The sequence below is a fragment of the Prionailurus bengalensis genome, chromosome A2, assembly GCF_016509475.1.
Source record: "Prionailurus bengalensis isolate Pbe53 chromosome A2, Fcat_Pben_1.1_paternal_pri, whole genome shotgun sequence".
Lineage (NCBI taxonomy): Eukaryota > Metazoa > Chordata > Mammalia > Carnivora > Felidae > Prionailurus > Prionailurus bengalensis.
In genome coordinates this window covers 118356422-118375549 of record NC_057348.1, presented here as the reverse complement: position 1 = coordinate 118375549, position 19128 = coordinate 118356422, and the positions used below count along the sequence as shown (strand labels likewise).

At 56.3% G+C, this 19128-nt stretch overlaps 4 protein-coding genes and 1 long non-coding RNA gene across 5 annotated transcripts in view; 4 read left to right on the top strand and 1 right to left on the bottom strand.

Moving 5' to 3' along the window:
• Nucleotides 1-1598: 1598 nt before the first annotated feature.
• On the top strand, nt 1599-4685 carry HOXA7 (homeobox A7). Its single transcript, XM_043589147.1, has 2 exons — nt 1599-2173; nt 3145-4685. The coding sequence occupies exons 1-2, from the start codon at nt 1795-1797 to the stop codon at nt 3474-3476; spliced, it is 711 nt and encodes a 236-aa protein (XP_043445082.1). The 5' UTR covers nt 1599-1794; the 3' UTR covers nt 3477-4685.
• LOC122488034 lies at nt 3524-5980 on the bottom strand. The gene is made up of 2 exons (XR_006298541.1): nt 5560-5980; nt 3524-4710 (listed from the first exon to the last, which is right to left on the bottom strand). It is a non-coding gene; the product is annotated as an uncharacterized LOC122488034 (long non-coding RNA).
• The window catches only part of HOXA3 (homeobox A3), a 45118-nt gene continuing 31960 nt past the window's right edge, over nt 5971-19128 (top strand). The window contains exons 1-2 of the mRNA XM_043589139.1: nt 5971-6083; nt 18252-18355. The gene's annotated coding sequence lies outside the window, so the exon portion shown is untranslated. The remainder of the gene's footprint in view (nt 6084-18251; nt 18356-19128) is intronic.
• HOXA6 (homeobox A6) lies at nt 6080-13373 on the top strand. The gene is made up of 2 exons (XM_043589148.1): nt 6080-11106; nt 12522-13373. Exons 1-2 carry the CDS (start codon nt 10665-10667, stop codon nt 12779-12781), a joined length of 702 nt encoding a protein of 233 aa, XP_043445083.1. The 5' UTR covers nt 6080-10664; the 3' UTR covers nt 12782-13373.
• HOXA5 (homeobox A5) lies at nt 12522-17413 on the top strand. Its single transcript, XM_043589149.1, has 2 exons — nt 12522-15374; nt 16358-17413. Exons 1-2 carry the CDS (start codon nt 14480-14482, stop codon nt 16606-16608), a joined length of 1146 nt encoding a protein of 381 aa, XP_043445084.1. The 5' UTR covers nt 12522-14479; the 3' UTR covers nt 16609-17413.

Here is a 19128-nt window from a genome sequence, read left to right as displayed (position 1 = left end):
TACCCCCAGGGGAAACCAGCAGGCGCCCACCTGCCCGGAGAGGCCCTGCCTCCCCACCCACTCCCCTGGGCAGTCCATTAGGCAGGAGCTGGGACTCCGTTGCATCCGGGTCTGGACCCTCTGGTTGCCTTTTGTGCTCCTGGGACCCCCTGAGAGGGTGCAGTGAACGGGGGGCAGCCTGGACTCTCTGAAAGTGATGGGAAGTGCTTTGTACACAAGGAACCAAACTCTATAATTTAGAGGAGAATTTCCGGGGCAATTCCATTGTGAGGTCGGGTTTATGGTGTGCAATCGAGCTGAGCAGTAAAAGGCATACTGACCTGCCGGCTGGGCTTCCAGCAAGGCCTGAGCAGTTTATGAGGCGTTTAGGGGAAGGGTTTGCCCCACCACACTCCACCGAGCGGTGGGCAGCAGGGACTTCGGCTGGTCCAACCCTGAGCAGGGGTTGGAGGCTCGGAAAGGTAAGCTCCATGCGTTGGGGACCTGACGGGAGGGAGGGAGACTATTGTGTGCTCCGCTCTCTGTGAGCCAGTCTTGCAAATGTGAAGACACCAGAGTCTGGGTGGCCATTCAAGAGGGGTCCTCTTATTTGTTTTGGTGGTCTCCAAAAGAAATGGAAATCCAGAGTGGGCTGAAGTCCCCAGGCACCTGGACCCCCTCTCTCCTTTCCAAACTGGCTCTACAGTATGTATTGCTTGTTCCCAGGCACTCAAGCCCTTGAGGAGCTGGCAGAGGCCCATGGGTGGCCCCCGTGACAGCTTCCAGACCAGTCCCAGCGCTAGGAGTACCTGGAAAGGTGTGGGGCCCAAGGTTCCTCCAACCTTGGGGAAAGAGACTTGGTTCCCCTTGAACCAGGGGGAACCAGAGGTTGCAGGGAGGACAAAAGAGTAACCAGCTGTTTCTTAAGCTGCCAGAGACCAGCCAGGTGCCCCGGAGCGAATGCACGTACCCTGCCAGGACAGCGGTGTCCAGAAGGAGGGAGGGGAACCCCATGTTAATAAATCTGTTGGCAAATGAGGCTCATCAATAGATAAATATTTCACTGCTTCCTTTAAGGCGGATAAACAGTGTGCTGCCGATTAAGGAAAGGAAGCTGGGAGACGTTGACTTTATTCGAACCACATGGTTCCAGCTTGCGGTGGCGTTCTCACTGCAGCTGGAAGCGACACTGCGCCGGCCCCATCTGGATCAGAGTCTAAGCCGGCCTATCGCCCAGTGGACCTGGGCGTGGGGGGCGGGTGGGGGGACGCGGGCAAAGAACCCATCTGCCCAGAGCTGAGACTTGCCCGTGGGCTGCTGTAGGGCGGGCGGGTGCGCACTGCGCAGAGACCCTCCCTAGGCTGGGTCAGTGGACAGGACGGGGGTAGGGAGGGCCCGAAGGCTTGGTCCAGAGTTCAGTGAGAGGCAAAAAGGAGGCTGTGCTGGGCCGACCCCGCGCGGCCTCTGCAGACTAGGCGTCCAGGTTGTGGTGGACTGAGCGCTCGCACGGAGCCTCGGGGTCCTTTTCCCGCGGGACGCGCCAGGCGGGCCAGGCGCGGGCAGATTCGTTGACCACATATTTGAGCCTCTTCCCCTTCCATTCTAGGCTGCCGCTGGCCCCGCGGAGCGAGACCACCTGTGAGGGCTGCTGAGATTGGCGGAGGCGGTCATGTGGGCGGTCACGTGCTGCGGCGAGCTCGGTCCAAAAGAAAATGGGGTTTGGTGTAAATCTGGGGGTGTAATGTTATCATATATCACGCTACCTCGTAAAACCGACACTGAAAGCTGCCGGACAACAAATCACAGGTCAAAATTATGAGTTCTTCGTATTATGTGAACGCGCTTTTTAGCAAATATACGGCGGGGGCTTCTCTGTTCCAAAATGCCGAGCCGACTTCTTGCTCCTTTGCGCCCAACTCGCAGAGAAGCGGCTACGGGGCCGGCGCCGGCGCCTTCGCTTCGACCGTACCGGGCTTGTACAATGTCAACAGCCCCCTCTATCAGAGCCCCTTCGCGTCCGGCTACGGCCTGGGCGCCGACGCCTACGGCAACCTGCCCTGCGCCTCCTACGACCAAAACATCCCCGGGCTCTGCAGTGACCTCGCCAAAGGCGCTTGCGACAAGGCGGACGAAGGCGCGCTGCACGGCCCGGCCGAGGCCAATTTCCGCATCTACCCCTGGATGCGGTCTTCAGGTAGGCGCAGCAGCTAGGCGGGCCGGGTGGGCGGGCGGACGGACAGGCAGAAGGGAGCGCGGGGCTGGGGAGCGCGGAGAGCCGAGAGAGGCGACTGGGAGCCGGCGGCCCCGTGACTCCTGGCGGCGCTGCCTTTCTGGTTTTAATTAGAGTCGAGGCGCCATAGCGTGGAGAGCCCGTAGCATTGTATGTAAATGAGGCTCATAAAACTTTTTATGACCCAATTAATGGGTTCGATCCTCGTAAATTTATTTAACTCCATTTGCCTTGGAATTTTAACATTTTGCTCGCTATTCTCTCTTTCTCTCTTTCTCTCTCCCTTTCTTCTCTCCCTCCCTCCTCCTTTTCCTTTCAGCCTGGCTTTTCTTTCTCAAAAGCAGGAAGAGCCAAACCCTTCATCTGGGCCCCTCTAACGCCCCAGTGCCAGGGGCCATTTAAAGGCGGGGTGGGGAACCAGAGCGGAGACAGGGGGTCGGAGTGCCCTAGGAAGTTCCGGGGATGGGGGGCGCGGTCTTCTAGGGAGGAAAGGCGCCCCTGGAGAGCGGACCGCCCGATGGTCACCCACTTGCCTAGCAAGAGGCGGGGGGAAGCGGTCCAGCTCTCCTTTGAATGGCAAAAGCGCAGCGTCTCCCACTTGCCCACACTCTATATTTACAATTTCCCTTTGTCAGGGGGAAGCAGGACATTGTGGAAGCCTAGCCGGCTGGAAAGGGCGGTTGTAAAGTTGGGATTCTGCGCCTTGCCTCCTCACAGAGCTGCCTGCGCGTCTGGCACCGCAGTTGGGGTCTTCCGCTAACACTCCCGCTCCTCCCCCAGCTCCGTTCCGGGGCGCGGGCGGAGGGGGACGCGCGCCCGGGCTAGCGCTGGGAGAAAGGTGCAGGCTCTGGGATAGCGGTCTGGCTAATGCACTGTCTTGTGTCTGTGTTGGCTAAACTGTCCGTGTGTCCGTGTGTCCACATGTCTGCTTCCAGGGCCCGACAGGAAGCGGGGCCGCCAGACCTACACGCGCTACCAGACGCTGGAGCTGGAGAAGGAGTTCCACTTCAACCGCTACCTGACGCGGCGCCGCCGCATCGAGATCGCCCATGCGCTCTGCCTCACCGAGCGCCAGATCAAGATCTGGTTCCAGAACCGCCGCATGAAGTGGAAGAAAGAGCATAAAGATGAGGGTCCGGCCGCCGCAGCCCCCGAGGGCGCAGTGCCCGCCGCCGCCGCCGCCGCCGCCGCCACCGCCGCCGCCACGGACAAGGCCGACGATGAGGACGAAGACGACGAAGAGGAAGACGACGAAGAAGAGGAATGAGGGGCCGAGTAGGGGCCCTGGCTGCACCAGACAGTCGGGAAAGCGTCTTTAGAGACTCACTGAATTTATTTACAAAAGTGGAAAAAATAAAAAGAAAACGTGAAAAACAAAAACAAAAACAAAAACAACCATCCCCAACCTGCACCCATCTACCCCATTACCTATCCCAGCTCCCACCTTTTCTGGACTAAGCAGCCGCCTAGACTGGGTCCCCTTGGGGATCCCTCTGCCCCAAGGACTCCCAGCAGACACTCTCCCTACCCCGGCCGCCCAGTTCTGCACTGGCACGGCTAAAATACTACCTAGCACAGGCCTCGGCCAGAGGCAACCCCAAACTACCTATGGGCCCAGTCCCCAGTAGGCCTCCACTCCCAGGAAGCCCAGACGCGTCCCAACACTGGCAGACACCCAGCACCTCCCCCATACCGACAAGGACCTGATTTTCTCAGTACTACCTACTCGCCCCAAACTACCTATTTTGTGCTCACTGGCTCGCCTGCTACCTAGTGCCGGCCCCTTCCCCGGCCAGGCCCCTCTTGCTTCTGCCCAGCAGCCTTTGGGGTCCCTGAGGCTGCACTGAGAAGACGCTGGGGTCCGGGGACCAGGGTATTGGCTTCTATTTAAATTGAAAAATAATATATTTATTCCAAAGCATTCTAAGTGCTGCAACCTAGAATCCCTCCATCTCTGGTCTGGGCACCCCAAGTTCAGGCCCTTTACTCCCACTTCTGGAGGGGAGCACTCCCAAGCTAGCTGCAGACCTCTGGGTTAGCTTTGCTTAGTAGGACTGCAGAGATGCTCCCAGCCTCCTGCACCTCCCCTGGCCCCATGTCCTACTGTCCAGCCATGTTGAATATGTACACCCTGACTTTTCCTACAATAGCAAATATTGTATATTTGAACAAGATTTTTTTTTTTTGTCATTTATATAGTCTTGGAGGTCATTTGTAAGGCAATGTCTTGACTTGGGAAGGATGTGTTAATGGGGTGACTTTGTAGCATGGTGTGTTGTCTTGAGCTAACTTTATAGCTGGTGGGGAGGGCTAATGCCCTTCTCAATGCCCTTCATCTCTTGTGTTGTCCTGCGTCCCCCCTTGTCCCTTTAGGCTTTAGCTTGGGGTTCCAGGAATGGGAAGGCATGCTTCCTGTCTTGCCCAGCTAACCGTGTTTTATGTAACAGAAAAATAAAGATGCTTGGTGACAAAGAAACATGGACTGCTTTATCTAGGGGGGCCTGGGAAAGAGAGTTGACCATGGCTGGAGAGCAAGCCCTGGGTATGTCTGCATGCCCAAAGGGGTCTTGGGGAAGCAAACATGGAAGGACGAATAACGTACAGGTGTTGAGTGTCCATGGTTTGGTGTTTATGTGTGGCAGGTCCCTTTTTGTGTGGATTTGTATAGGTGCGTGTGTACCTCTTTTGTATGTGCATTTTTATGTATGTGTATATTACTACAGGAATCCATAATTTTATGTATTTCTGTGTCCATAATTGAGTGTGTGTGTTTCTGTGTGTCTATAATTGTACATGTGCATTTCTCTGGAGATTTTTGTCTTGGTTTTGTGTGTGTGCACAAACATCTCCCGGATCTCTAGAAAACGGAATCTTCGGTAGATACATTATAGTCTATGAATCTCTCTAAAAACCCATAAATTCCGTGAGCAAATCCAAAATCCACCGTTTCCCCTACTGCTGTGGGGTGGGCTTGGGAAGGGGTATTACCCTGCCAATGATCCTGAATTTTCCATGAACCCAGCCCCATGCTAGGAGGTGGGATTCAGGCCCTTTGACGCAGCCCCCCTCCCACCCTGCATTCAGGCAAAGCAAGGGCGCCTGGGCACAGCACTGCAACTGAGGGGTAGAGGAAGGGGCAGGGACCGCAGACCCCCTGGCTGCGGAGGCTTGGCGGGGGCGTCCGGGCGCGGGGAAGGATGAGGGTCTGCGTAAGGGGCGAAGGGCGATGGGGACAGCGCAGAATAGCCTGAGCTCGGCGGGCGAAGACCTCGACTCCAGCCTCCTGCCTAGGTTGGGCCCGCTTCTTCTTGCTCTTTTAATAAAACCCGGCCCAACTGGGTTTGTAAAACCTGCGTCCCCAAGTCGGGGCAGCCTCGGTGGTAAGATGGCGCCGGTGTAAGAGCTGCCTCCTCTTAGTGATGGGGAAAGGGTCATAAATCCGTTGTTGTTTATGAAAATTTACAACTTTGCAATACAACTTTATGAGTTGTTCGGCCCTTCCATTGGCCGCTGTCGGTCATGTGGATGGGAACCGTGAACATGAACTTTTTTATAATTTCCCTTGCGAGAATAGAGCCGCATTCTTTTGCTCCGCTCCGTCCTGCCTGCTTCGGAGCTCTGCCTTCCAGCCGGGCTTGGCTGCGCTTTGTCCGGCGATGGCGAGCGAGACGAGGCCCCGGCCCGGCCCGGCCCGGCCGCTCCCGCTGGAGGTGGGGCGCGTCCAGTTCCCGGCGCCGCGGCGGCCGCTTCGCAACTCGCAACCTGGCTAATTTCCTGCGTCCTCTGGCACCAGGAAGGAGGACAATTCGTCTCCCCGGCTGCCCAAGCGACAGCTGTCAGAGGGGCAGGAGCTTCTGGGAGCCGCCATCTGAAGGTGAGACATGTGGGGAGACAGGAGCAAAGGTGGTGAGATGGCAGCCGGCGCCAGCGGCGGTGGGAGAGGGCACTAGGGCGGCTTTGAAGAGGGGCATACTCACCCTCGCCCACACTCACCGTTCACACTTGCCCCCCTTCACACGTGCGCGCGCGCGCGCGCACACACACACACACACACACACACACACTCTCTCCCTCTCTCCTCTCTCTCGCACCATGGCAGTGAATGCCAGCCTCCTTTCAGTGGCACAGAGCCCTGGCATGGGGCAGGAGCACTGAGGTCTCTCCCCTCTTCCCCAGCGACCTTGCCGAGCCCAAAAAGAAGTGGCCCTGCCCTCCGCGTTCCTTGCCAGTCTGCCGGGTTTGGATTTTTTTTTTTTTTTTTCATTCATGACCCAGTTGGCTCGGTTGAATTTCCCAACAATTGAAGACAGTTCCCGACCTGGGGAGGTGGGAAGAGGTGAGGGCAAAGTGAATTAATCGACCTGCTTTTTTATTAGTGTCAACACAGCACCTTCTATTCTGAGGGACTCGGTTTCTGGAGAGAAAGGTAGAATGAGGGGGCAAACAAACAAACAAAAACTTACTAATTCGGCCAGGTTCTTCTGCTGATTGCCTGCTTCCTTTCACGCGGCTTTCCGATGACAGATGTGTCTGAAGCGCGGGGAGAGGGACTAGGTGCGTGGGTGGAACTCTGTGTTGGAGGAGAGGATGGGGTTAATTGGCTGGGTGTTGCTTGGCGGGAAGTTTCGGTGCAGAGAATGTACTGGTGTTATTGAGAGTGGCAGGGGCCCGCAGCTAAGGTTGAAAGAAGGACGCAAACCGCGTCTGGGCGATAGGGGGACCCCACCACCCCCACATCGGCGCAGCGGGCCGCCGACCGCGCGCCCCACTTTCCGCGAGCCGGAAGGGGACTGTGAAGCCGCCCGGGAGGCACGGAGGGTACCGTGGGCATTGACTTTATGTGGAGCGGTGGCACAGACCGTTGCTTGGCCTGGGTACGCGTCGGCCAGATTTGCCCCGGGAGCTTCCTGGGACTGCGACCAGAAACGATCCTGAGGTTCTGGGCTCGAGTTCTTTTTGTTTGTTCTGTGGTTCTGGTCGTTGTTGTTGTTTTTCCACCTTAAGATAATACCTTGGTGTGCATTAGAAAATTAAGAAGGGGCTGTAGATGTTCGGGACGTCCACCGGCGCTGTGGGTGCACTCAGGGCGGATAAAGCTGCGCGTTTGCGTCGCAGGGCCGCGGGCTGCCTGACTGCGGCTGCCGCGGGCAGATTATTTATTGCGACCGCGCTGGGCGCTCGCTGCTGCCACGCTGTGGCCGTCGCCGGGACCGACGCCAGCCGCAGCCCCGCGTCGTGCAGCCTGGCGCGACTGCTGCGCGGGCCCCTCAGAGATTCCCAAGCAGGCCGAGCAGAGGGGGGCAAGGGAGGACCTGAGGGGCGGCCTCCCAGGGCCTGTCGGGAACCTCCCCCGCCTTGGCCACCCCTGATAGGAGCTGGAAGCCCGACTAGACTCGGGTCCTCCCCCTACCCCCAGCGCCATGGAGACTGGTTGCACAGGCGGCCTGGCACGTTATGGCTGCTTCTGTCCAAACTGCGCGTCCCAAGGCGTCCCCGGGGCGCACGCTGGTTCGGGGAAGGCGCCCGCTTTGGGATTTTCAAATCGGAGAGACCATTCCTGGCCCCGAGGCCTGCAGGCCTGGCTGGCCCTGAGGAGGATTGGCTATGGCAAGGAAGGCGGGCTTTGGCGTCAGGCGAGGGCCTGTGACAGGCAGAGGCCGCACCTGTATGCTATGGGCTCTGGCCTGGGCTACAGATCCAGGCGGCCCGGGTGGCCCTCAAGGTCCCCCCCACACACCGGCGGGCCGCCCTCCAAGCTGGCGGAGGTCGAGTGGGCAGCCCAGAGAAAGGGCGGACTGTGGGGCCCTGCTCACCACCCAGTCCCCCTTGAAGAGCAGCTGAAAGGTAAGTAGACCTTCTCTGTGGCTTTGACCTAGAAGAGAGAGTCCTGATAGCCATTCTCACTATCCCAGGAGAGGCTCCCTCCAGCGTCTGGGGCTCCTATTCTTGCCTGAGTGTCTCTCTCTCTCTCTCTCTCTCTCTCTCTCTCTATATATATATATATATATATGCACCTAAAGCTGGTTGGAGAAATAAATTGGGCCGTTGCCAACCTGATATGTACCAGCCTTGGCTAACACCTGGAGATTTCAATTTAATTTATTTTTTTCTGTCTCACTGCCTATAGAAGCTAGAAACACAATGGTTTTTGGCTCTTAGCTGAGAAATCAAATTCTGTCATTGTCTGGGGGGTAATTATTAGATCAAGAATCTAAGTCAACCCATAACAAATAATAACAATAGTAGTATATGTAGTCAACTGCCATCACTCCCAATGCTGTGTGAGACCTGGAGGTATGAAGCAGAAATTATAAACGTAAACATTTCTCAACATCTCCCAACAGTTATTTTTGTCTTATATAATAATAATTTGCTCGACGTCACTGTCATCTGATGGTCTTGTGTAGGAAACAATAACTCAAACATGATTTTCTTTGGACATAGCCTTAAAAAAAATAGTTCCCTTTAAAATTTTTTACTTGAGTTTTCATTTTCACCTATCGGGTCCATTCCCTGAAGAAATTCCAGGGAAATGTTACATTCTCTCTTCTCCTGCCAGGCCCTTTTTACATATGCAAAGGAGAAACTTTCCCAGAGTGGATTGATTGGGGCACAGGGAGAAGGCTTCTGGGTGTAGACCCCATCGCGTGGGCAGCAGCCACTTTCTAGGGTGCTTGCTAGGTTCTGTGGAGGCCACCCTTAGCCCAGTCCTTTCCCAGTTTTCTCCCTTTGAGGGAAGTGAGGGCAGGGGCAAAAAAAAAATCAAAAAGCAAGGAGGAGATTAAGGAAGTCGTTGTCAGATTCCAGGAGGGCATTGCCACCCCCAAGTCCTGAACCCCATCAGCCTGCATTCATCAGAGTTTTACAGATCTTAGAAACATCCTCCGGAAATTCAACCAAATTGTATAAATAGTCTTTCTTCAGCCTCCACAGAACTGAGGATTTTAAAGCTAATTCAAGGGTTTTACAAGCCCAACAAATACAGTTGTAAAAATGCCATTGGAAAGATATCACGTTTTACAAAATGAGATTGATCCATGTGCTGTAAAAGTCAACTATCTCCAAGGCACACCTATCAAGCAAGGGCAGCCAGGGACACGCTTTTCACCTCCTGTCTGGGAAAGGCCAGGCCTGTGACAACGGCAAAAGCAATGCAGACAATTCCTGGAGCCCGTGAGGCAACTGTTCCCGGCCCTGGGGCAACTGCAACCGGCAGGCCCCCAGCAGTCCCAGGAAAGGCAGGGGAGAGGGTACACCCCAGGAAAGTGCGGGCTGTCGGGCACCCCAGAAACCAAGCACATCAATTACCCCACAGCCTTTGGGACATCCCAGCTGCCCTCTATGCCTGGCTCGGCAGGGACCTTGGGATGCCGTGCCTCCAGAAAGAGGACAGATATTCCACATCTGGATCTGTCTCAGCTCTGAGCACTTCGGGTGTTGAGAGGACGAGTCCCAAGGGCTGGGTGAGGGGAGCAGGTTCCCCCGTTTTGCTTCGAAGCTCAGTCTCCAGGCCACTCCCCTGTAGGTCCCTTTCTTGTTGAAACCAGTGGTTTCTGGCCTCTGGATTCCTGGGTTCAAAGGTGGTACGGGGACGCACAGCTTGTGGGGTGCTTTGAGGCCAGGCGGTCGTTGGCCATTGGAGGGGAGCCCGTCTGGACTCAAAGGAGACGTGTTGTATGTGGGCGGATGGGGCTGCCAGGGGAAGACGTTTAGCCGCGGTCTGGTCAGCTCGAGGTGAGCCTTCGGCTCCAGGCGGTAGCGAGGCCCAGGCCCTTGGTGGGAGTGGGAAGGAAAGAGGGAAGGGATGCACGGATTCCTAAGACGCAGGAGTGAGGAGCTGGGCGTGAAGGCCTGGTTTCTCAGGCCCCCTTCTTCAGTCCCGGAACCCGCACCCACGGGCGGGGGAGTGCAGAGGGAGGGGCACGCTCAGGGCCCTGCGGGGCGGGCAAGCCGGCCGGGAACTAAGCCGTCGTGGTCACCGCCCCTCCCGGCGCGGGGCTGTCAGGTTTCCTGTTTGGAAAGAAAAACCAGCAAAATCCGAAAAGGCAAGAAGGGGAGGAGGAGGGAGCGGGCCTGGCGGGGCCTTTGCGGCGGCCCGGACTCTAGTGCCCCTACCCCGGCCTGATTCGCACGCCCCTGCCCGGGCCGTGCCCGCCGCTGGCGTTCGGAAAGAGAGCCGGGCCGGCTGGCTGTGCGCGCCCATTAATCTGCCGGGCGGGCGGCGGGCGGGCGGGCTGGGGGCTGTTTGTAACTTTGCTGCCTCGGTCGCCGCGGTCCCCGGGGAGCGGGCTCCAGCGCTCGCTCCCATTGGCCGCCGCCGCGTCAGCTGGTGCGATTTGCTGCTGTCGCTTTTGGCGTTCGGCCATCCAGAAACAAACCAGTTCGATGACTACTAATAGTTATAGCCAGATGTACTAATACACAACAAATCACAGTCCTGCAGAGGGGCGCGCAAATGAGTTCCTATTTTGTGAATCCCACTTTCCCCGGGAGCCTGCCCAGCGGCCAGGACTCCTTCTTGGGCCAGCTGCCCCTCTACCCGGCTGGCTATGACGCGCTGAGGCCCTTCCCGGCCTCGTACGGGGCGTCGAGCCTCCCGGACAAGACGTACACCTCACCTTGTTTCTACCAACAGTCCAACTCGGTCCTGGCCTGCAACCGGGCATCCTACGAGTACGGGGCCTCGTGTTTCTATTCTGATAAGGACCTCAGTGGCGCCTCGCCCTCAGGCAGTGGCAAGCAGAGGGGCCCCGGGGACTACCTGCACTTTTCTCCCGAGCAGCAGTACAAACCCGACAGCAGCAGCGTGCCGGGCAAAGCCCTCCATGACGAAGGCACCGACCGGAAGTACACGAGCCCTGTTTACCCCTGGATGCAGCGGATGAACTCCTGCGCGGGTAAGGCATTTCCCCGCAGCCCCCCCAAGAGAGTGGAGGGAGAGGGGGAAGGGGGCAGGGAAAGAAGGCAGGAAGGAGGAGACGGAAATTAGAAAGAGGAAATGGAAAGAAAGGAGGAAAGAATGAACAAAGTTTCTTTGGCTTTTTTAAGAGATTAAAGAAAAAGAAAGAAAAAAGAAAACTAACCCATTCCCACTGAGGCAATCAAGCTGTGGCAGAGTGAAGGCACGGCACTGGTGTCCATGTAAGGTGACACTCTAGGGGATCGAGAGGGGTCACTGCCACCCTACGTGAGACCCTGTGACAGGGGCAACCTGAACAGAGAGTGAGGCTGGAGGGGAGGGAGTGCCTGCCCACACTTCCCCCTGGAAACACCCTGCACAGATCCCCAAGTAGAAGATGGCCTTCTGCACCCATCACTGATCATTCCCCTTCACCCCCAGTCCCTCTCCTTTCTGCCCTTCAAAACCCCATGTAGTTAGAGGCTCTCACTTGGCCTCATCTAGTGTCTCCCCAAAGCCTTGGAGGGCCACATCCCCAGCCTCAGGATTTTTTTTTTCCTCTTTCTCCTCCCTTCCCTCCTCCCCCTTCCACTCAACTGCTCACTCTTAGCCAACTTCTGCCTCCTTTTGAGGCCCTGCCTGAGTCTCACACACCCAGCCTGGGGGGAGCCCCCCAACCTTGGGTTCCTTTGGCACCAGAACAGATAGCCCATCACAGTCCTACATTTCCAGAAACCCCAGATGGCCCATAGCTCCATCCCTTTGCCTCTGGTTTCCAAAAACTCAACAGAGAATCCTAGGACAGAACCCAGTGCAGATTTTTAAGCTTCTAGTGTTTTGCTTTAAAAGCCTTGTGTTGTTTTGTTTTGTTTTTTTTCCAAGGGAGCGCTGCATTTTGCAGAAGGGCCATACAATTTGGGGGCGTTTGCAAAGATTTGAGAGGGCTGACCAGTTTTCATTTTCCAAAAAAACATGTCGAATCCTGACGTGTCTGGCCACAGTAACACCTTCACAGAGATTCGTGTGTGAGTTCCGAGTGTCTACCCTACTCACAGGGCTCCACACCCATCACTTCCAGACACAAGCTCTGCACTCCCACAAAAACACGACCCAGGTACCCTGAATTAAGAATGCTCATTCTATTCTTTTTGCCTGTAATGGTTTTTCTTGCAGAGCAGATTTTTCAAAAACAATAAGTTCTCACTTCAGGTTGTCTTAGGTGGAAAACATCTCGCTTGGTATGAAATCATCTTCTCCCATCCTTCCCGCTTTCGGCCTTAGACACAGCGAAAGAGGCTGGAGTGGAGAGGGGTGGTTTCCAGCTTAGAGGCCAGGGGCGCGGGGCGCGGGTCTGACTGGTTTGGCGGCCGGGATCCTCCTGGCTCACTGGCGCCCGGCCATTTCTGCCCGCAGGTGCCGTGTATGGAAGTCACGGGCGCCGAGGCCGCCAGACCTACACGCGCTACCAGACGCTGGAGCTGGAGAAGGAGTTCCACTTCAACCGCTACCTGACGCGGCGCCGCCGCATTGAGATCGCCAACGCGCTCTGCCTCACCGAGCGCCAGATCAAGATCTGGTTCCAGAACCGCCGCATGAAGTGGAAAAAGGAAAATAAACTCATCAATTCCACACAGCCCAGCGGGGAGGACGCTGAGGCAAAGGCGGGCGAGTAGACGCCTGGGCAGGGACCAGGCCAGCACCGCAACCTCCCTCGGCTTTGCCCCCTTGCCTTCGCCTGCTCCCCAACTTTTCTCCCCCGCCTGCCCCCATCCGGGGGGCTTCTGCAGCTTCAGGGGAGCCGGGAGCTTTGCAAACGCCTGAGCATTTATTTCTCACACACACACAAAATCCCACACACAGCCAATCTCAGCGGTGGAGCGGGGCGCACTGCACACACAGTCCCGCTCTCCAAGGCTGCCCTAGCCGGCTTCGGATCCCAGGGCGCGCCCCGAATTCGTCCCCGGCTCTTGTGCTAGCGCCTTTGCGCGCCCCTGAGCTCGGGACGCGGGGTTGCTGGAGAGGAAAGAACCTGGGCCGAGCCCCTTTTGGTGCCTGGGCGTTTTCGCCTCGGTCCCTCGCCACCAAGTCCCGGAGGGCACCACCAAATCGACTCCGGCCACTGGAAAGAGGGGGCATAAAGGCTGGGGCCCCAGCACTTTGGTGGCATCCCAGGCCGCCCCTAGACAGGAAGAAGCGTGAGGAACAAAGGGGGCCCTGAGACAGCCTTGTCTCTCGGCCCCGCGCGCGACCGTCCGTGGAAGAGAAGCAGCCTCAGCTGAGCCGACCCAACCTGAGCGCGGGTGGAACTTTACAGCCCCGGGAGAGACTGGGCTCCCGAAGTCTCCAGCTCCGGATCCCGGATCCCCGCCTCCGACAGTGCCTGCGCAGCCACCAGAGAGTAGCTTTCAGGACCTAAGGAGGGGGCCCAGGGCCATTGGGAACGGCAAGAGTCCTGGTTTCCAAATGTGCCAGGGGTGCCTGCGACTCTCAGCCTCCAGCGGGAAGTACCCTCCATGCCTTTCGGCTACATTCGTGATTCACTTTCGTCTTTCAGGACCCAGGAAAATAACTACGAAGATCCTAGGCACTAACACGAAATGCTTCCATTAGCACCCTCATTTTACTCCTGGAGATCTAAGCAAGACCCTAATAACTCGGCCCACGGGTTCCCAGCCCCCAAACAGCTTCTGTGGCTGCGGGGAGCCTGGGCCCACTCGCTGGGTTCACCGAGAACCCTCCGAATTGGGGCCCGGCTTGGCTCGAGGAAAGGGACCTGGTGGTGAAGATTCTCCAGGCTGGATACTTAAAGCAAATCAAATAGCGAACTAATGACACGAAAACCATATTTGCACGAAAGAAAAATCGACTCCGGTTATAAAAGTGTATGGAATTTGACCTCGCCTCGGAGAAACACTACACAAAAGCTATCTTTAATAGACGCCTGTCATTTAAGAGCGGCAGGGACACTGTCCCTCATGCACTCACAAAAAAAAAACAGAGCCGTAATTGTAGCTGCTGCTGCGGGCAGGATTTATTTCTCCAATTGGCTAAATGGCCTCCCCCCTTCCCCGAAGGTGATATCTGTATTTTCAAATTTCAGAGCTGCCGGCACGACGGGCAAAACCGACCCCAACCTCAACACAAAAATAAGAGGGGCTGCACAGCGGGGAAATAAAGTTGTTGTAAATAAAATCCAAGTCACCGTCTCCCCCCAATCCTCTGCATCCTCGCCGGGCGCGCGATCGGCAGCTGACGGCCTCACAATTGGTACATCCTAATGGAACTGCGAGGGAAATGCAATAATTTTGCCATAATGGGCTGTAACCTCAATTCGACCCCGGCCCTTGCAGCCCTCGGTCGGAAGCGGAGCGATGCGCCCTGCCTCCAGCGGGTGGCGCTCGAGTCCGACTGAACGGCGGCGGCGGGTGGCGGGCACGCGCCTGGGGCGCGCGCGCCACCCCTCTTGCCTCCACCCAACTCCCCCATTAGTGCACGAGTTTACCTCTAGAGGTCATCAGGCAGGATTTACGACTGGACAACAAAAGCACGTGATTCGAAGTCGTACCCCATATTTGGGTGCCTACGTAGGAGGGAACCAAGTACATGTCCCAGTCATTTCCATAATTCATCATAAATTGTGCAAGGGTGCTATAGACGCACAAACGACCGCGAGCCACAAATCAAGCACACATATCAAAAAACAAATGAGCTCTTATTTTGTAAACTCATTTTGCGGTCGCTATCCAAATGGCCCGGACTACCAGTTGCATAATTATGGAGATCATAGTTCCGTGAGCGAGCAATTCAGGGACTCGGCGAGCATGCACTCCGGCAGGTACGGCTACGGCTACAATGGCATGGATCTCAGCGTCGGCCGCTCCGGCTCCGGCCACTTTGGCTCCGGGGAGCGCGCCCGCAGCTACGCGGCCGGCGCCAGCGCGGCGCCTGCCGAGCCCAGGTACAGCCAGCCGGCCACGTCCACGCACTCGCCTCCGCCCGACCCGCTGCCCTGCTCCGCCGTGGCCCCCTCGCCCGGCAGCGACAGCCACCACGGCGGGAAAAACTCCCTGGGCAACTCCAGCGGCGCCTCGGCCAACGCCGGCAGCACCCACATCAGCAGCAGAGAGGGGGTTGGCACGGCGTCCGGAGCCGAGGAGGACGCCCCCGCCAGCAGCGAGCAGGCGAGCGCGCAGAGCGAGCCGAGCCCGGCGCCGCCCGCCCAACCCCAGATCTACCCCTGGATGCGCAAGCTGCACATAAGTCATGGTAAAGCCAGCCTTTTTCTAAATCCACGCGGCCGCGGGGGCGCGGCTTTCGGTCCCCCCTCTCTCCTTTACCGCCCTCTCTCCCCATCTCTCTCCTGGTCTCGCCTCTCCCAGCCCTGTGGAGTCTCTCCCCGCCGTTCTCCTTCCCCTGCTTCCCTCCTTTCACCTTCTCTTCTCTGCAGCGCCCAGCGCTCGCAAATGGGGAGGGGGGTGGTGGAGAAGGGCCGCTGGCCAAGCAAGTTTAGACGGTGCAACGGGGGGAAAAGGAAAAATGCCATATCGAACCCCAGCGCCTCGGAACGCGCTCCCGGGTCAAGCCAGCCGAGCAGGGCGCAGAGAGGTAGAGGATGGCAGTAGGGGCCGTGAATCGGGCTTGTCAGGACGGATAATTTATGAGGAGGGCTACGCTGGGGAAACAGCGTTACTAATTAGAGTCCCCGAAAAGGGGCTTGGGGGGGAATAATCGAGGCGAGAGCCGGCGGGATTCTGAAGTTTGGGAGCAGAAGGGACAGCAGGAAAGGGAAGAAAATAAAGCAGGCGCCCCAAGCGTGCAGGCTGGAACAGAAGGCGGCTCGCGGGGCTGGAACTTTAAGGGAGGGTGACCTGGAGGCCACTTGGACGCTCAGGAAAGGGCCTGGCTTCCGTGGGTTTCTGAGAGGTGGGCTGCCTGGGAGGGCTGTTCCCCGCCTCGGGGTGCCAGGGGCAGGGCCAGAGGGCAGGAGAGGGGTGAAGGAAAGCCGGGCGATCCTTCGGGACGCGGCTCCAGCCTCAGATGGGCCGATTGTTCCCAGAGTCCAAATTGTATTGTTTTCTGTCTAGAAAGGAAGAGGGAAGGAAATTCGGGAGGGGTGGGCGGGTGAGGAGAGAGGACTTGTTGAGCTTTTTCTCCCCTGTTCCTTGCTCAGGAACCCTGGCTCGTCCAGCTGACTTGGGTAACCAGGGGCTGAGGAGTTGGTGGCTAAATCGCTGACTTTTCTGTTGCAGACAACATAGGCGGCCCGGAAGGCAAAAGGGCCCGGACGGCCTACACGCGCTACCAGACCCTGGAGCTGGAGAAGGAGTTCCACTTCAACCGCTACCTGACCCGCCGAAGAAGGATTGAAATAGCACATGCTCTTTGCCTCTCTGAGAGACAAATTAAAATCTGGTTCCAAAACCGGAGAATGAAGTGGAAAAAAGATAATAAGCTGAAAAGCATGAGCATGGCGGCGGCGGGAGGGGCCTTCCGCCCCTGAGTATTTGAGCGTTTAAAGTACTGAGCAGTATTAGCGGATCCCGCGTAGTGTCAGTACTAAGGTGACTTTCTGAAACTCCCTTGTGTTCCTTCTGTGAAGAAGCCCTGTTCTTGTTGCCCTAATTCATCTTTTAATCATGAGCCTGTTTATTGCCATTATAGCGCCTGTATAAGTAGATCTGCTTTCTGTTCATCTCTTTGTCCTGAATGGCTTTGTCTTGAAAAAAAAAAAATAGATGTTTTAACTTATTTATATGAAGCAAGCTGTGTTACTTGAAGTAACTATAACAAAAAAAAAAAGAGGAAAAAAACACACAAAAAAGTCCCCCTTCAACCTCGTTTAGTGCCAATGTTGTGTTGCACTCCAGTTGTTTAACTGTGCATGTGAGTGGAAGTGTTCCTGTCTCAATAGCTCCAAGCTGTTAAAGATATTTTTATTCAAACTACCTATATTCCTTGTGTAATTAATGCTGTTGTAGAGGTGACTTGATGAGACACAACTTAACTTGTTTGACGTGTAGTGACTAGTGACTCTGTGACGAAAACTGTGACTCCAAGCGGTGTGTCCCTGCGTGCCTTTGTAGGACCCTTTGCACGAACTCTGGAAGTGGCTCTTATAAGCGCAGCTTCAGTGATGTATGTTTTTGTGAACAAAGTTACAAATATTGTCCGAGTCTGGCTGTTTAAGCAAACTGTGATCAGCTTTTTTTTTTTTTTTTTGTATTTGTTTTTAAGGAAAAAATACTGACTGGAAACAAAAAAATAAACTTTCTATTGTAAGTTCTCTTGGTCTGGTTTGTGCCAAATAGCAAGCGGCTCTTTCTGTTCTTCCGTCTGTCTGTCCAGTGCTGGAAGGCAGGGAGTCTGAGGCTACCTGAGCAGCCTGCCTGTGAAGGAGACCTCAGACCAACACCCTGACCCGCGACCTCCCTAACTCTGACCCATCAGAGTGCAGGGCAGAAGGTGGAGACGCTGTAGGTGGTTCTCAAGCCTGAGTCCGACCTGCCCATCTCTGAGGAAACCAAGTTAACTTGCTGGGTACAAAAAAGAGGAAGAGAGAGAAAGGAGCAAAGCACAGGGCTTTGTTAACAGCCCTCAGGGCCCACACTGATGCTGCCTCTTTCCTGAGGTCACATCCTAGGCCTCCACTTGCTGAAGAGGCTGCTGTGCCACATTGTGGCCCCCAAACCCTCTGCCTCTGACCCACCCAGGCACCCCTTCCCATTCCTCACCCTGAGCCCGGTTGGCTTCTTTTGCTACAATTAATTTGCTACAAATGGAAGGTACTTACCCCATCCTAGCTCGATTGGGAAACTCCTCAGGGCAGCTAAAGCGCAACTAGAGATTTGCACATTTACCGACTGCTTACACTGATGCCGTCTTTCCTTTTAAAAGTTATAAAACAGTAAACTTTATAAGCCCCAGTTCCGGCTATATGACATTTGGGTGCCAAATGAATAGGGTTTTGTCTATGAATTAGATCGTAAAATCATCCATAGCACAGACAGATCGGCTCACTGGCTATAAAACGTCACGTGGGGCCATTAAAGTAAGTTTTATGGTTTTGGGGAGTTGACATCCAACATTATATACCACATAACATATAATCTCACTGACGCTGGACTCCATTTGACTCTTTTGCAGGCTACGTGTGCCGCCTGGTCATTCAAATTGTCAATTTTAGGTCCAGAAGTGTCCAAACCACAAGTTCTCAAAACTCTCTGAAAAATGGCTCCCTCCGAGTTAAGGTAAGCTTGCCTCCTGAGCGCTTTCAAGTTTATTTGTACTCTGAAAACTTTCTTCCTCGATCTCCTTCCCTCCCTCCCTTCCTCCCTCCCTCTCTCTCTCTCTCTCTCTCTCTCTCTCTCTCTCTCTCTCTGTGTGGTTCAGTAACTCGGAGGTTGCCTCTGAATTCAAAAGGGCAGAGCCAACTCTTCCTCTGCCCACAAGAGCAGCGCCAGGAGCCAGCTCTGCGGAGGCACCCCGGTGAAAAGCGCCTGTGGCCGCCGCGTCCCCAGGCCTAACTTTAATTGCTGCACCACCGCGAATGTTAATGACTTCCGCTGCTCTCGCCGGCGCAAAAGATGATTTTTTGTGTGCGAATGGGCCTGTGTGGGGGGACTTGGCGTGGCCGCCCCCCGTTCCGGGGCTGGCGGGGCTGCCTCTTCGGGGGGTAGCGGAGCCCTAGGGTGGGGGCTGGGAGACAGTGGGGCGCCGGCCGCGGGCGCCAAGGGCCGCGCTGCGCTGGGGAGTGCTTGGAGTTTGAAAGAAAGGCCCGGGCTGGGCCGAGGCGGACTCTGGCGGGATTCCTTACGGGGCTGTGGCAATATGTCTTCGCGGGCCGGGGTCATTTGGCAGCACTGAATTGAGGCGGCTGCCTTCGGGGCCGAGTTTCAGGCTGGCTCGGGAGAGCCGGAGGGTGGCAGAGGCCGGCGAGGCGCCGGCCGCACCTCCAGGCTGGGCCCCTGGGTTGCCAGGCCGAGCCCAGGACGCCGGGGACCGCGGGTCCCCACCTGGGGGT